This window comes from Electrophorus electricus, chromosome 12, assembly GCF_041902795.1.
Source record: "Electrophorus electricus isolate QZ-2024a chromosome 12, ASM4190279v1, whole genome shotgun sequence".
Lineage (NCBI taxonomy): Eukaryota > Metazoa > Chordata > Actinopteri > Gymnotiformes > Gymnotidae > Electrophorus > Electrophorus electricus.
In genome coordinates, this window is record NC_137508.1 from 7,849,570 (window position 1) to 7,862,500 (window position 12,931).

The window sequence follows — 12,931 nt, forward strand, 5'->3', positions numbered from 1 at the left end:
ACAAAGTCATTTTGCGAGGCTGGTTTAACCATCTGTGAAACAGAGTTATTCTTAGTTACACACTTAGTTTATAATATTACATAGAATTTATTTTAATTACTATATTATTATAATATGTTGTAATGTAGCAGACAATGTGTTAGACCTCAGAGGGCTTTAGTTACAATAAGGGATGGCCAAGTTAACAAACCACTGGAGGTTCAGCTTTCAGGTTGCTGGAACCCACCCATATCCACTGTCAGTCATGTCAAACTCCACAAACGATGGGGAGACAGAGACTTTGTGAGGCCACAGGCTCCGTGGTGAAGTCAGTGAGACAAGGCTGATGATGCGGTGAAGGGGTACTGGCACCCCACCACCTGAGGATGTCTGCAGTAGGCTAAAACCCCTTTTTAAAGGCCTTTTGGAGACTTTAGTATCACCATCTACAAAATCTTTTGCCTGGTCTGTGCAGTGACCTTTAATAAATAAACATATCAGTTCACATATCTAAAAGAGATGCTAGTCATAAACTGCAAATTAGAAGTGATTCAAAAACAGGAACCAAAAAAGGGAGGAGTTTGTGAGTCTGTACCATTAGTGAGAGGATCTTGGCATGAAGTCATAGCCTCTGAGAAGGAGGTAGGAACCCAATTTTCAGTACTACACTTAAAAGGATCTCCAAAACACAGAAAGCGTCTGAAAGAAAGAAAAAAAAAAGCAAGCATTAACATGAACCAAGCCCTCTAATTGTATGGATAACTGAGCATGTTAAGGTGTAGATACTCTGCACATCATAAAGCCATAAAGCACATTTCCATCGCCTTGGTCTCACCTTAGGGACTTATGGTCTATGGACTGGGAGGCAAGCTTCTCGAAGACCCGCACAACAGGCAGGTGCAGTGAGAGGGTGCTACTGCTGAGGATGGCCCCACAGTGGTTCAACAGTGTGACCAGCAGACCTGACTCACACATGATCTGCCTGTTCTGCTCTGACTTCACCATAGCCTGCACATGATGGGCCACTGCTAACTGCAGCTCAGCGGATAACTGCAGGGGGAAGGCCAGGGACACAGAGAGACCATCCGTGTCCGTGTTACCATGCTTCAAATGAGTGGACAATATGCATGCATCTTCTGGGCCTATGTTTATTTTGTACATTAATATTATATATGGCCAATTATGTTAATAATACTTTTATTTGTTAGTTTTAATCAATTATTATTAATCAATTATTATGTTTATTATTTATTTTATTGTGTTTTAATTATTATTTTTTTCACAAATAAAACCTGTAATAATGTGCAATAGCTCACAAACATGTTTAATCTTGTATTTAATCTAGATTACAAGAATTTCCATTGAGTATATATTAACCGCAGTTTACTACTAACCTGAGGGTCACTAGGGCAGTAGATATGAGGCAGAAGAGTCATGATGACCTTAATTCCTCCAGGGTGCAATATTGTAAGATCAGAGGAAAACCTGAGCATAGAGAAAATTCCCACTGTTCCTTCCACTTTTGGTAAGCAGTTCTAAATTTTAAATCATTACCAAATCAAACTAAACCCCTTTACTGCTTATTTAGTACAACAGTTGTTTCTAGAAACAATGCATCCAACTTTATTTACATTTACAAGAAGTAAATGTATTTTTTATTTACAAGAAGTAAATTGTACAGTCATTGCTTTTTCACAGGGTTGCTGTGGGGAAGGAGGCCATAGGAGAGAAAGAAGGGAACCCTCAAGCAAATTGTGGTTAAGAGCATTGTCACAGTGACTTGTAGGGACACAAGCCATCTGCCATTACACTTCACACACAGAGTCACAGTGACCTGTCTGGGATTCAAAACACAATTCCAATAGGTTAAAGTGTAATAGCATGATGTGTACATAAAGCCAGCTATCAATAGCACCCACCTTCCAGACTCTGTAGAGACCGATGAGACACTGAGCACTGTCCCGTTCCTGTCCCAGCCCTGAAAGTCTTCCTGGCTGGGTTGCTCCTCCGTGCTATAGCTCGAGAGAGTCTCCTGCTTCTGCTCGATTTCCACAGCCTCCTGCAGCCCAGTGTATGAGTCTACATCCATACAGACCCCTGTGGCAAACTGCTCCAGGAAACGCAGCAGTCTGACGCAATCCTGCAGTTGCGCGGGAAGCGCCGAGCTCTCAGCCACCTCCACAAACTGTAGAAAGCTCCGGTGACCTATACCCACATCTTCCTCCACCATGGGCCTGCTGCTGAAGCAGCCCAGCCTGAGCAGGGCCTCAGCCAGCCGCTCGTACTGGCCGGTAGCATGAAAGAAGTGGGTGTTGATGAGATTCAGATGCACGGCCAGGGCAACTGTGTGCAGGGCGAGCAGAAGCAGGTCCATGAGGGCATGATGGGAAATGGAAGCCCATACACCTGTTGGCTGCTCCAGCAGCGCACCCTCCATGTCCACCACCATGGAGAGCAGGGCATTGAAACCACACGCCGTACGGAAAGCATTCAAGCTGTTCGGGTTATCTAGCACTCTCAGGATAGACTGGGCAGAGAGGTAGAAAGGGATCAATAGAAAGGATGAATTTGCTTTGAACATTGAATTTGAACAATGAATTCTATGTGATCATCAGTATCACAATTATCATAATTATTTTTAGGTCTGTGCAAGTCAGTCAAGGCCCAAAACTGAGATGTGTTAAATTTGCTCTGAAAAATGGCACATCACTCTAAAAAAAGGATGAGGTGGTTAAGTGGGGATCCAATTCCAGGCTTAGCACAAATTGGTTTAGCCTTTATTCAGTTTACCATACTAATACATCAAAGAGCTAATGTGTCATAATATGAAGCCTAAAAACTAATTAGGACCAATAGAAGTAATCAGAACAGCCTTGACACATTTCACACAGTGGTCTGGGAGAATCCAATTGCTATCTGCTTTAACCCAGTTACACTTAAATAGTCTGCAAGTTAGTATTCTTGTGCTTGAACCTAAAAAATGGACATGTACAGTAACTGGCTAATTTGGTTACATAAAATTAGATTTCTTTCACATTCACTGATCTGATATTGCTCATAATTTTCAGTGTGTCACACCACCAGACTGTGATCCTAATCAAATTGAGCCTGAGCTAACAGCTAATTGTATATTAGCAAATCAATCTGAATTTGTCTGTAATGTAATCAGTCTCCCAAAGGCTTGGATAATAAATTCAAACACTTATTATGCGTTAAAATTGGTACAATTTGTTAAAAATTAAAACATAAACCTGAATCTGACAGTAGCCCCCCAAAGGCTGAGCTCAATTCAGTACACAGCCACTCCCATCTCTTTTCTATTGCATAAGTACAAATGTAAGAATAAAAGAATGAGAGTGGATCATAAAAAGGAGATGATGCTCAGAGACAGAATGAAAAATTTCAAAAGTACAAGAATTAGAACACCGAACAAGACCTTAAAGGACAAAAGAAGAGTCAAGGAAGCAAGAGAACGCAAAGGAAGGTGAGCAGTGTACCTGCAGTAGGTCATGTTTGAGCTGTATTTCAGTCTCCGTGGATGAGCATAGCGCTCCCACTGCAGTGCTCATGAACTCCTCTGGGTTCATCTGAGCCAGCTGCTCTAGCACACACAGAGCTGGACCACGGAACTGCTCATCATCCAGGAAAATCTTTATATAGGGAATCATCCCCAAGTCCTTTATGCACACTGATGCAGTCATGAGAGAAACCATTGGTTACACTCATTATTTTTGAGCATTTTTGTGTATTAGCCATGTGTGTGTGTGTCTAATATTTTATATATATATATATATATATATATATATATATATATATATATATATATATATATATATATATATATATATATATATATATATATAGAGAGAGAGAGAGAGAGAGAGAGAGAGAGAGAGAGAGAGAGAGAGAGAGAGAGAGAGAGAGAGAGATACATACACTGCCTGGCTAAAAAAAGGTCACCACCTGGATTTAACTAAGCAAATAGGTAAGAGCCTTCCATTGGATAATTACTGCATGGGTGATTATGTTTCAGCTGGTAAGTAATTTAACGCTAACTGATGCAGTGAGTAGCTTCTTATTTGTTAAACAACCAAGTCGAATGATACATCCTGGGGTCATGGAAAAGATGTTAATCTGTTTCAGAAGGGTCAAATTATTCACATGCAAGAAGCAGAGAAAACATCTAAGGAGATTACTGAAACTACTAAAATCAGGTTAAGAACTGTACAACGCATAAAAAGTGGAAGGACAGTGGGGAACCATCATCTTCGAGGAAGGAATGTGGTCTGAAAAAAAATTGGTGATCACTCAAACGTGTGGTGAAATCAAATCGAAGAAAAACAACAGTAGAACTTAAGGATTTGTTTAATAGTGAAAGTAAGAGCATTTCCACATGCACAATGTGAAGGGAACTCAAGGGATTGGGACTAAACAGCTGTGTAGCCTTAAGAAAACCACTTGTCAGTGAGGCTAATCGGGAAAAATGGCTTCAATTTGCTAGGGAGCATAAAGATTGGACTCTGGAGCAATGGAAGAAGGTCATGTGGTCTGATGAGTCCAGATTTGCCCTGTTCCAGAGTGATCGGTGCATCAGGGTAAGAAGAGAGGCAACTGAAGTGATGCACCCATCATGCCTAGTTTTCACACAAAGATTGGCCACCAGAGTCCAGACCTGAACCCCACTGAGAATCTTTGGTATGTGTTGGAGAAGACTTTGCGCAGTAGTCCAAATCTCCCATCATCAATACAAGATCTTGGGGGAAAAATTAATGCAACTCTGGATAGAAATAAATGTTGTGACATTGCAGAAGCTTGTGGAAATGATGCCACGATGAATGCGAGCCATAACCAAAGCTAAAGGTGGTCCAATTAAATATTAGAGTGTGTGACCTTTTTTTTGGCCAGGCAGTGTTATATATATATATATATATATATATATATATATTAAAAAGGTGTGACTGCAACTATAATGTGTGACTGCAACTGCAACTGTAACTGCCGGTTAAACTATTTGCCAGAGTAATAGTTAAATACTCCCTTGAGTTAACATAAAGATGATGAGTTTGCTATACCTGTGTTTTTGATGGATCTCAATGACAGAGCAGCAACTACGTTTAACATGTTAGTGGTGAGCTGCCTGTCACAGTCTCTCAGCTTGGTCTTCCCTGTCCATAAGGAAAATCTCCATTCAGTGCCTAGGGTTTCAACACTTACACACATGAAATGAAAGGGCGCAGGCGGGTGTGTGTGCGGCGGGTCTCACCCGTAATGCCAGCCTTCCTCAGTATCTTTGCTCTTTTTCGCAGTTCCAGGAGGAGCAGCTCCATCAGGCCACTGTCGCTCAGCACATCGGTGAGCAGGGTGCTGTGCTCCACCAAGCGACGGAGGCATCGCAGTGCCGCCACACTGAACGCCTGACACACGCCCTCCTTCAGCACACCATGCACCTTCCTCAACACATCATGGGGGATGTAGGAGAGCTGGATGACCACGGTCTCCAGCAGCTCGAAGAAAAGGCCATGCACGCCCACCGGCTTCTGCCACACACACTCAGCCAGCTGCGCCAATGACTGCAGCGTCCACTCAAGCAGGAAGAAGTTGGCCTTGTCCCATGACCAGATCTTCTGCACAGTGCGCAAGATCTGGGTGCAGGTCAGCGTGCTGCTTGAACGCAGGAATGAGGACTGGATGATCTGGAAAGCTTTAAGATTCTTAACTGCAAATCCTGGGGAAGGATATAATTCGGTTATTACATCTGAAACTGAGTAAACTGAGAGAAGTATATGAAGGCTTTTTTAGTCTGAGAGTCAGTGGATACAGCACAAATGTCATGTATTACAGTATTGTCTTTTTTCACAATCCTATGTGGCTATTAAATCTATTCTAGCAAATATCTACTATATCTACATATATCTACTGAGTGTACAGTGCCATGACATTATAAATACCTAGTGGCCCATATACATTGCATTGTATTTAAATTAAGTTACTCTCTTACAGATAGACTGAAACTCTGTTATTCAGCATGCAAAAATAAGTACAAACATTATATCCACAATCAAGTATATATCAAACCCTGTCAAATGATTATAAAAGAATGTTTGGCTCCCTGGACAAAAATGCACTAATGATTAGAGTAAATAAATATATAGCTGGAGGTTAATATGATTGAATTTCACCCTTAATTAAAATCACATCAGAGCCAAATGGAATCACGCTAGGAAAAGGGCCATGTTTCCTTCTCTCTGGAGTGAGATGCTCTGCCTGGAGATAAATGGTGGACTGTGGTACAGACCAGGAGAATGGATGCAGGGCATCTTAAATGGGTTAGCGACGAGGGCTACACTTCATCATCCTGGACATAATTGCCTTTGCCTTGTCGTTAACATGAAGCGGTGGGGGGAGATGCAGTTAGGTGCTCAAAACCCGCACTACGTACGCACCTTTGGTCAGTGGGGGGTCGAACTTGAAGTCTGGTGGCTGGGGGTTGTTCACACACAGGGCCACTTTTAGCTCTGCCTTGCCAAACAAGGTGAGGGAGGCAATGAGGTCCAAAAGGTCTTCCACGGGGGAGAAGTGCTCCTCTGCTGTTTCCTCCTCACAGCTGAAAAAAGACAAACAGGTGGCACTGTCTGTCTGTGTTACCAGATGCTTAAGGGGGTGGTTCTACAGTAGTAAGGGTAAGGGTAAGAGACCTTAAAAAAGCCAAATGTAAGTTATTTAGTCATTTTCATTGAAAGGTCTATTGAAATCTGCAAACACTTTGATACATGGAATGTACAACTACTGAAGAAGGACATTTCTCTTCGATATATGTTAGAGCCCTGTGGTTAATGTTCATTCCGGAGTGAAAACAGTCCCCTGAGTTTGGACATGGCTGTGTAAATAAAGAGGACGGGATGTGGGAGACATCACCCTGTGGTGACCTCTCTGCCAACAGAAGCGCACACTCAGAGAGTCAGGGAGAGAGCCAGCATGATCCCTAATGACATGGAGCTTAATTTACTACTGATCTCATTATGACAGCCTTCATTATTAAACCAACTGGAATGTAAAGGATCTGGAAAAGCAATGTAAAAGCAAGGGAGAGAGGAGGCAGGAATATCCGCAAGCCTTTAGCAGAGTCTCAGCATTTACATTTACATTCATAGCATTTAGCAGGCACTCTTACACAGAGCGACTTACAAAAGTGCTTTGTCATTTATTCATAGCATACATCCTAGCCAGTAGAGTAGGTTGGAGTCCAATATACCAATAATCTAGAATACTGTAGAAATACAGGGATCAATGCTGATGCCTAGTAGTACAACATACATAAGCTCTATCTTAGAAAATGATAAGTGCAATAAACAATAAGTACTAGTAAACACATTTACTCCCAAGATAATTTCCTGGAGGTGGTGACAACCCCAAATCAAATTACATTCAATCTTCAAGCTTCAATCTTCAACATATTTGTATCTTTTCTTTTTAGGTCTAGCCATTACTTCCTTCTAAGAAATGCTGCTTTCTGAGTGTGTGAAGACGTACCATGCCATGATTGACTGGAGGACAGTGTAGCCATCATTGTTCTCAAACTCCTCAAAAAGAGCAGAGCTGATGGGGTAAGAGTCCTTCACAAAGCTGAATACACTGACTGCCACCTCGGCTAGGACTGGCCCAGGGACCTGTTTGTTCATTTTCTGCAGGTTTTGGATGCAGATCTTCATACAGTTCTTAGCTACACAGAGGACAAGGAAGGACGCTTTAAATAATACATATAAATAAATACATTTATCTTCATGGATAAAATTAGTAATGCATGTATAATCTAAATGTGCAAATATCATGGCGTTCACTTTAGCCATATTTATTCAGTTTCTACTCTATTATTGTCAATCTTGTATATTCCAAGATTTTGTCCAAGTAGTCACTGTCATTAAAGCATGATATGAAACCCCTATTAAAATGACCAAATTAGCCGTTTCAAATAGAATCATGTCAAAAACAGATCTTGTTCTAGAAGAATATGTGACCACAAACTTTTCATAATCAGTGGTCTGGAAAAGTCAAATGAATTATGAAGATATCATGTAAAAGGAAACTTAAGTTGCTAATGACTGTCATGTGGCTACCGATAACTATATCTTGTAATGTACTTGAAATTATTCAAAATTCAAATTATTCAAAATTGTGCAGCCAGGATACTGCATGGAGGGTACGGAAATATGAACATATTGGCTCCCTGTCCTATACCCTGTAATTCTAGTAGCAACTTCCTAGAACTAAATTGCCTACAATTGTGTCCTGTTCAGCCGTCCTTCACCTTTGGAATGTCTTCCTGATTGTCTGAGTCTTCCATGAACTCTGACTTCTTTTAAAACTGGCTTAAAGACACTATAATTTAGATAAGCCTTTTCTTAATGTTATAATGAGACACTGAGCATAGTATGGAGATATTTCATTTAGAAATGCCATTTATTAAATATTGTAGTGGTTTGGTGATTTTATTATCTACCCTTTCCTTCTTTCTCAGTTGTATTATTTTTTTTATAATGTTATGTTTTTATACTTGTATTAAATTTATCTTTGTAGCACCTTAGGATTTTTACCCAAACAAAAGGTGCATTAAAAATAAAATGCTTTATTATTATATTTACAGCATTTGGCAGATGCTTATACATTCATCGGTATAACAGTACCTGTGCAGCGAACTTGTTTAGTGTTTACTAAACACTAACTGACTTTAGTGTTACTAGCCCCATGCTCTACCTGCTCTACCAGGTGAGCTATAGGAGCTAGTTAAAGGAGCTCATACCATAAGCTCAAATCATATTAACATAATTATTTAACATAAAAATCACACATTTTGCCAATACTCTTCTGCTAAAACCTGGCATAATCCCATTTACCTCTTCAGAAAACTACTTTGATCTAACAGTATTGCTTATAATGCATAATTGGATGCACAGGTTCATCACTCCATATCTATAAAATGGCAGCATCACAAAAATATCAGGACATTATGAATACATAATTAGAAAAGCAAAGAGTGGAGAAATGAAAACATGTAGCTTTTTAGACAATAGTGCATGTAGGCTGCTTAACAATCAATCGGCCCTGACAGGAACAAAAAGGCAGTACATTAAGTCTCAATGTCTATGTGTGTGTGTGTGTATGTGTGTGCACGTGTGCACATATGCAGGTAAGAGAGCTGACCTTGCAGTGCTGGGATGGTGTTTGGAACCTGTGCTGCTGACACAGCCCTGAGCACACGCGAGGCCTGTCTCCTCCACATAGGGCTGCACTGGTCCCAGAAGGAGGTGAGGGCAATTATCAAACACTGCAGCTCCTGCGTCTCCACCATTTCCTCGACAAACTGACCCAGCCTGCACAGCTGCAGCACCACCTGAGGGACACAGCACAGCCAAGACTTTTCATAGCAACTGCCCACTTTGCAACAACCTGAGACTGCAAGATCAGACATGTCCTACCTGAGTAAATATGTCTTGGAAAGAGCATTTTTGATCTTCTGCCTGACCTTTGACAGTGCGGGGAGGCAAGGCCACAAACAGATACAGGCACTTCACTAAAGCTGAAGCCAGTCCAGACTCAATGGCAGCAGTCGACCCCTGTTAAATGAGATGTTATCAATTACCCCCATTCCACTGAAAGAGCATGTTCACACTGACTTCAGGTTCAGGTCAAGGAAAAGGGCAGCTGCAGCAAAATAAGAGTAAATCATTATTTAAGGGCTTGAGCATTCACACCGCTAAATAATGATTTGTGGATGAAAAAATGATTATGAATGAATTTTGTATTTGTATAGCACCTTTCAAGGAACCCAAGGTCATTTTACAATTAACACACACAGCTTTTACATCCAGTCACATGCCAGTGAGGAGAAGCAGCCAATTTCACACAACATACTCTCATCTGGAAACCTCAGCCCCCTGGGGGACTGATTCAGGTGCAGGGAGGGGAGAGAGGACCACACCCAGGACAGAGCACTATCCACCACTGGCCATGCAGACACACAATCACACTAGGACAACTTTATTACACACACACACACACACACACACACACACACACACACACACACACACACACACACATACATACACACACACACACACACACATACATACACACACACACACACACCAGGTATCAAACCTATGATTTCTGCATTATTTTAACATTTACTTTATTGACTTAACAAGTACTCTAATGAGGAACAACATTGCACAAAAGCAATTTCACAAAATATAAAGACCTCCTGCAAGGATCCCAAACCTAAAGACAAGAGATTTTATTAGCTTTATTCATACATGCAATATCAAGTGTAAGAGCAAGTTTAAGGCATACATATTACAGGACCATTTCACTGTCAGCACACACAGATAAGTAGAAGTAGATTAAGTAAGTCTTAAGAAATGAGGTGGCTGAAACAGAAGAGAAATGCTGCATTTCCAACTGCCCCATTTCTCTCTTCCTTCCTTTCAGTTCAATACACAAAAAATAGACACAAACTGTAGGTGCAGGCTAATAACAGGCTAATAGTTTTTTCACACTAGCACTTGTTTTTTATTTTTATTTGTTTATATTTTTACTCATTAGAAAATGAATTCAATTCATCCAATTAAAATAAAAATTTTGCATATACTTAGTTTTTCGCAAAACAGTTAATGCAATTCCCCCACTGAAATTCCACAGTTCCCCCAAATGACTCCAAAATATCCTTCCAACAAAAACAAGCTTCTGAAAGCAATATAGTATGAAGGAGGCATTACAGCTTGATTAGTAACTTGGCTTGTCATGATATATGAATAGGAAGTAACTCCATTTGTTAAATTTTAAAAATAACTCAATATTGTGCTGCTATCATCATATCAGTTTAAAAGATCTATTGGCAACGTTCCACCACCAAAAAAAGAAAATGGAGTGGTGCTGTAGTTAGCAGCTCATCAGTCATGTGTGGGGCAAAAAGTAGCTGACAAATTTTCTATGACAACAGCTGATATACAAATTGTAAATGGAAACCAATTGTAAATGGCAACTGTTTGTAGATGTACCTAATAAAGTGGTAAGTGAGTGATGGTGTAATACAGTGTTTCCAATAACGTGTGTTGTGAATGTAGAAGATAATACTGTGACTTACAGCTTCACTAGTAGACAAAATAGACATGGCCTTCAGCAGTAGCCATCCTTTGCTGTTGTCATGTTCAGAGTGTTGAAAAAACTGCTCCAACTCTTGCCGTGCTTCCTCTATTGTAAATAAACGTATAGATACATAATTAGACACACCGTGCTCAACTATTGTAATTTACAGTAAATAAAATAATTTTTAAAAAATATAAAGTTTTGAAATTAAATGCATGCAGATTTGTGCCAACTGTTTATTCCAGTATCTATAATCATGACTTCTTGTCATTTAAATAAGAAATGCAACAGCAGTTAGTGCTTAGATTTACAAGCTCTGTGTAACTGTATATCAGGTATTAATCAATAACACTAAAAACTAATTTAAACTTATTATATTCTATAAAAAGACAAGCAACTCTCATAAATGCTCCAACACCCATTCTCAGTTAGAGCTGTTAAAAGCAACCCCAAGCCCACATCCTCCAGCACATGATTGGCTGTGAGCTATTCCAGTGTGTGAGCAGCACGACTGAGCAGCACTGACTCAGTTGAAGGGAGGGTTGATGGTACCTGCGGGTCTTTCTGCCACTCTGTGCTGAATGTGAAACACCAGTGTCTCTCCAACCTGAGAGGCCACAACCTGCAGGTCCCAGACCTCAGAGCCACTGCTGCTTTCAGATACCTTCAAGAGCACAGACATGAATGTCAGCCTGTCTTTTTGAGGAACTGGTCAACACACAAGAGCCTGCAAACAATACTGCCTTTGTTTCAGTAAAAACAACAACAACAAAAAAAAACAACTGAAGATTTAAAAGGTTGTTCTGTGCATCAGAACCTGTTATTTATACAGAGAAGATTTTTGTGGGATAACAGAGGCGTTCATGCACATGCACATGCACTTTCAAAAACACAGATGGAAGTTTCATTTCTCTATTTTGTGAGATCATTGCATGGGTGACCTCTACACAAATGTCTCATGACTTACAAAATAGTTTGTAGTGGAGCTTATACTATATGTTATGGCTTTTTACATGTTGGCAAATCCTGATTGGAATGAAAGACTGGTGAACGAGTCACACATGCATTAAACTCCCACATATGTAAGGAGCACCTGAGCACATATCAGTGCTTATAAGTCAGATCAGTGATAGTCACTAAACAAATGACCTCTGGATTTTACAGAGGAAATGCAAGAGTATTTGCTCTAACTTGGTCTTATATAATTCTCCTTGAGATTGAGGGATGTTGTATTCACTTCATAGAAAATGTAATACTCTCATGTTATGCTAATCATTGCTCATACCCTTGTCTCAGAAAATACCTATTTCTGATTGGCTAGCAGTTGTTCATTTTTTTCTTATTTGGGAAAACTTCTAACAATATTAATAGTTATATATGGATATGTGTGGGTGAGAAAAAGTTATCCAAGTAAAATTACAATGAAATTTGCCATTTTCATACCATTCACTTTACAAATATACACCACAGTATTTTAAGCAGATGTAAGCATCAAGTTGGGATGTCCTTTGCCTTCTGCATTATTTTGTGATACTGGGATATTTTGTTGGGTGTCTTCTCTTATATAAGATACACTCATATTGAGATCTTTTTGTTTTCACCTTTTCCAACTTTTCATGAAATGGCAAGATTTTATACATTCACATGACAAAGAGGTCACACAACTACTTACCATTACCATGTCATACTAATACAGGTATAGCTGCATAATGGAGTCAAACAACCACTTACCATTACCATGTTATACTAATACAGTTGACTATGTAATCAGCTCATCATCCCTATCTCTCTATCACTTTCTGTGTAT

General features: G+C 40.0%; 1 protein-coding gene across 6 annotated transcripts in view; it reads right to left on the minus strand.

The window, feature by feature from the left end:
* wdfy4 (WDFY family member 4) overlaps positions 1–12,931 on the minus strand; it is a 40,737-nt gene that overhangs the window by 25,885 nt on the left and 1,921 nt on the right. For 3 of the 6 annotated variants that reach the window (XR_014126370.1, XM_035531334.2, XM_035531333.2), the window contains exons 3-16: positions 11,677–11,788; positions 11,123–11,229; positions 9,453–9,590; positions 9,178–9,367; positions 7,510–7,699; positions 6,423–6,607; positions 5,243–5,704; positions 5,052–5,144; positions 3,477–3,667; positions 1,899–2,506; positions 1,374–1,464; positions 815–1,029; positions 575–678; positions 227–458 (exon numbers count right to left, since the gene is read on the minus strand). Coding sequence is in view for 5 of the 6 variants with exons in the window: in XM_035531334.2 (XP_035387227.1) it covers positions 227–458; positions 575–678; positions 815–1,029; positions 1,374–1,464; positions 1,899–2,506; positions 3,477–3,667; positions 5,052–5,144; positions 5,243–5,704; positions 6,423–6,607; positions 7,510–7,699; positions 9,178–9,367; positions 9,453–9,590; positions 11,123–11,229; positions 11,677–11,788 (2,918 nt within the window). In the remaining variant the exon portion in view is untranslated. Of the gene's footprint in view, positions 1–226; positions 459–574; positions 679–814; positions 1,030–1,373; positions 1,465–1,898; positions 2,507–3,476; positions 3,668–5,051; positions 5,145–5,242; positions 5,705–6,422; positions 6,608–7,509; positions 7,700–9,177; positions 9,368–9,452; positions 9,591–11,122; positions 11,230–11,676; positions 11,789–12,931 lie in introns of those variants that run through there. The other 3 variants (XM_027009843.3, XM_035531335.2, XM_081724347.1) reach the window with 2 other exon arrangements.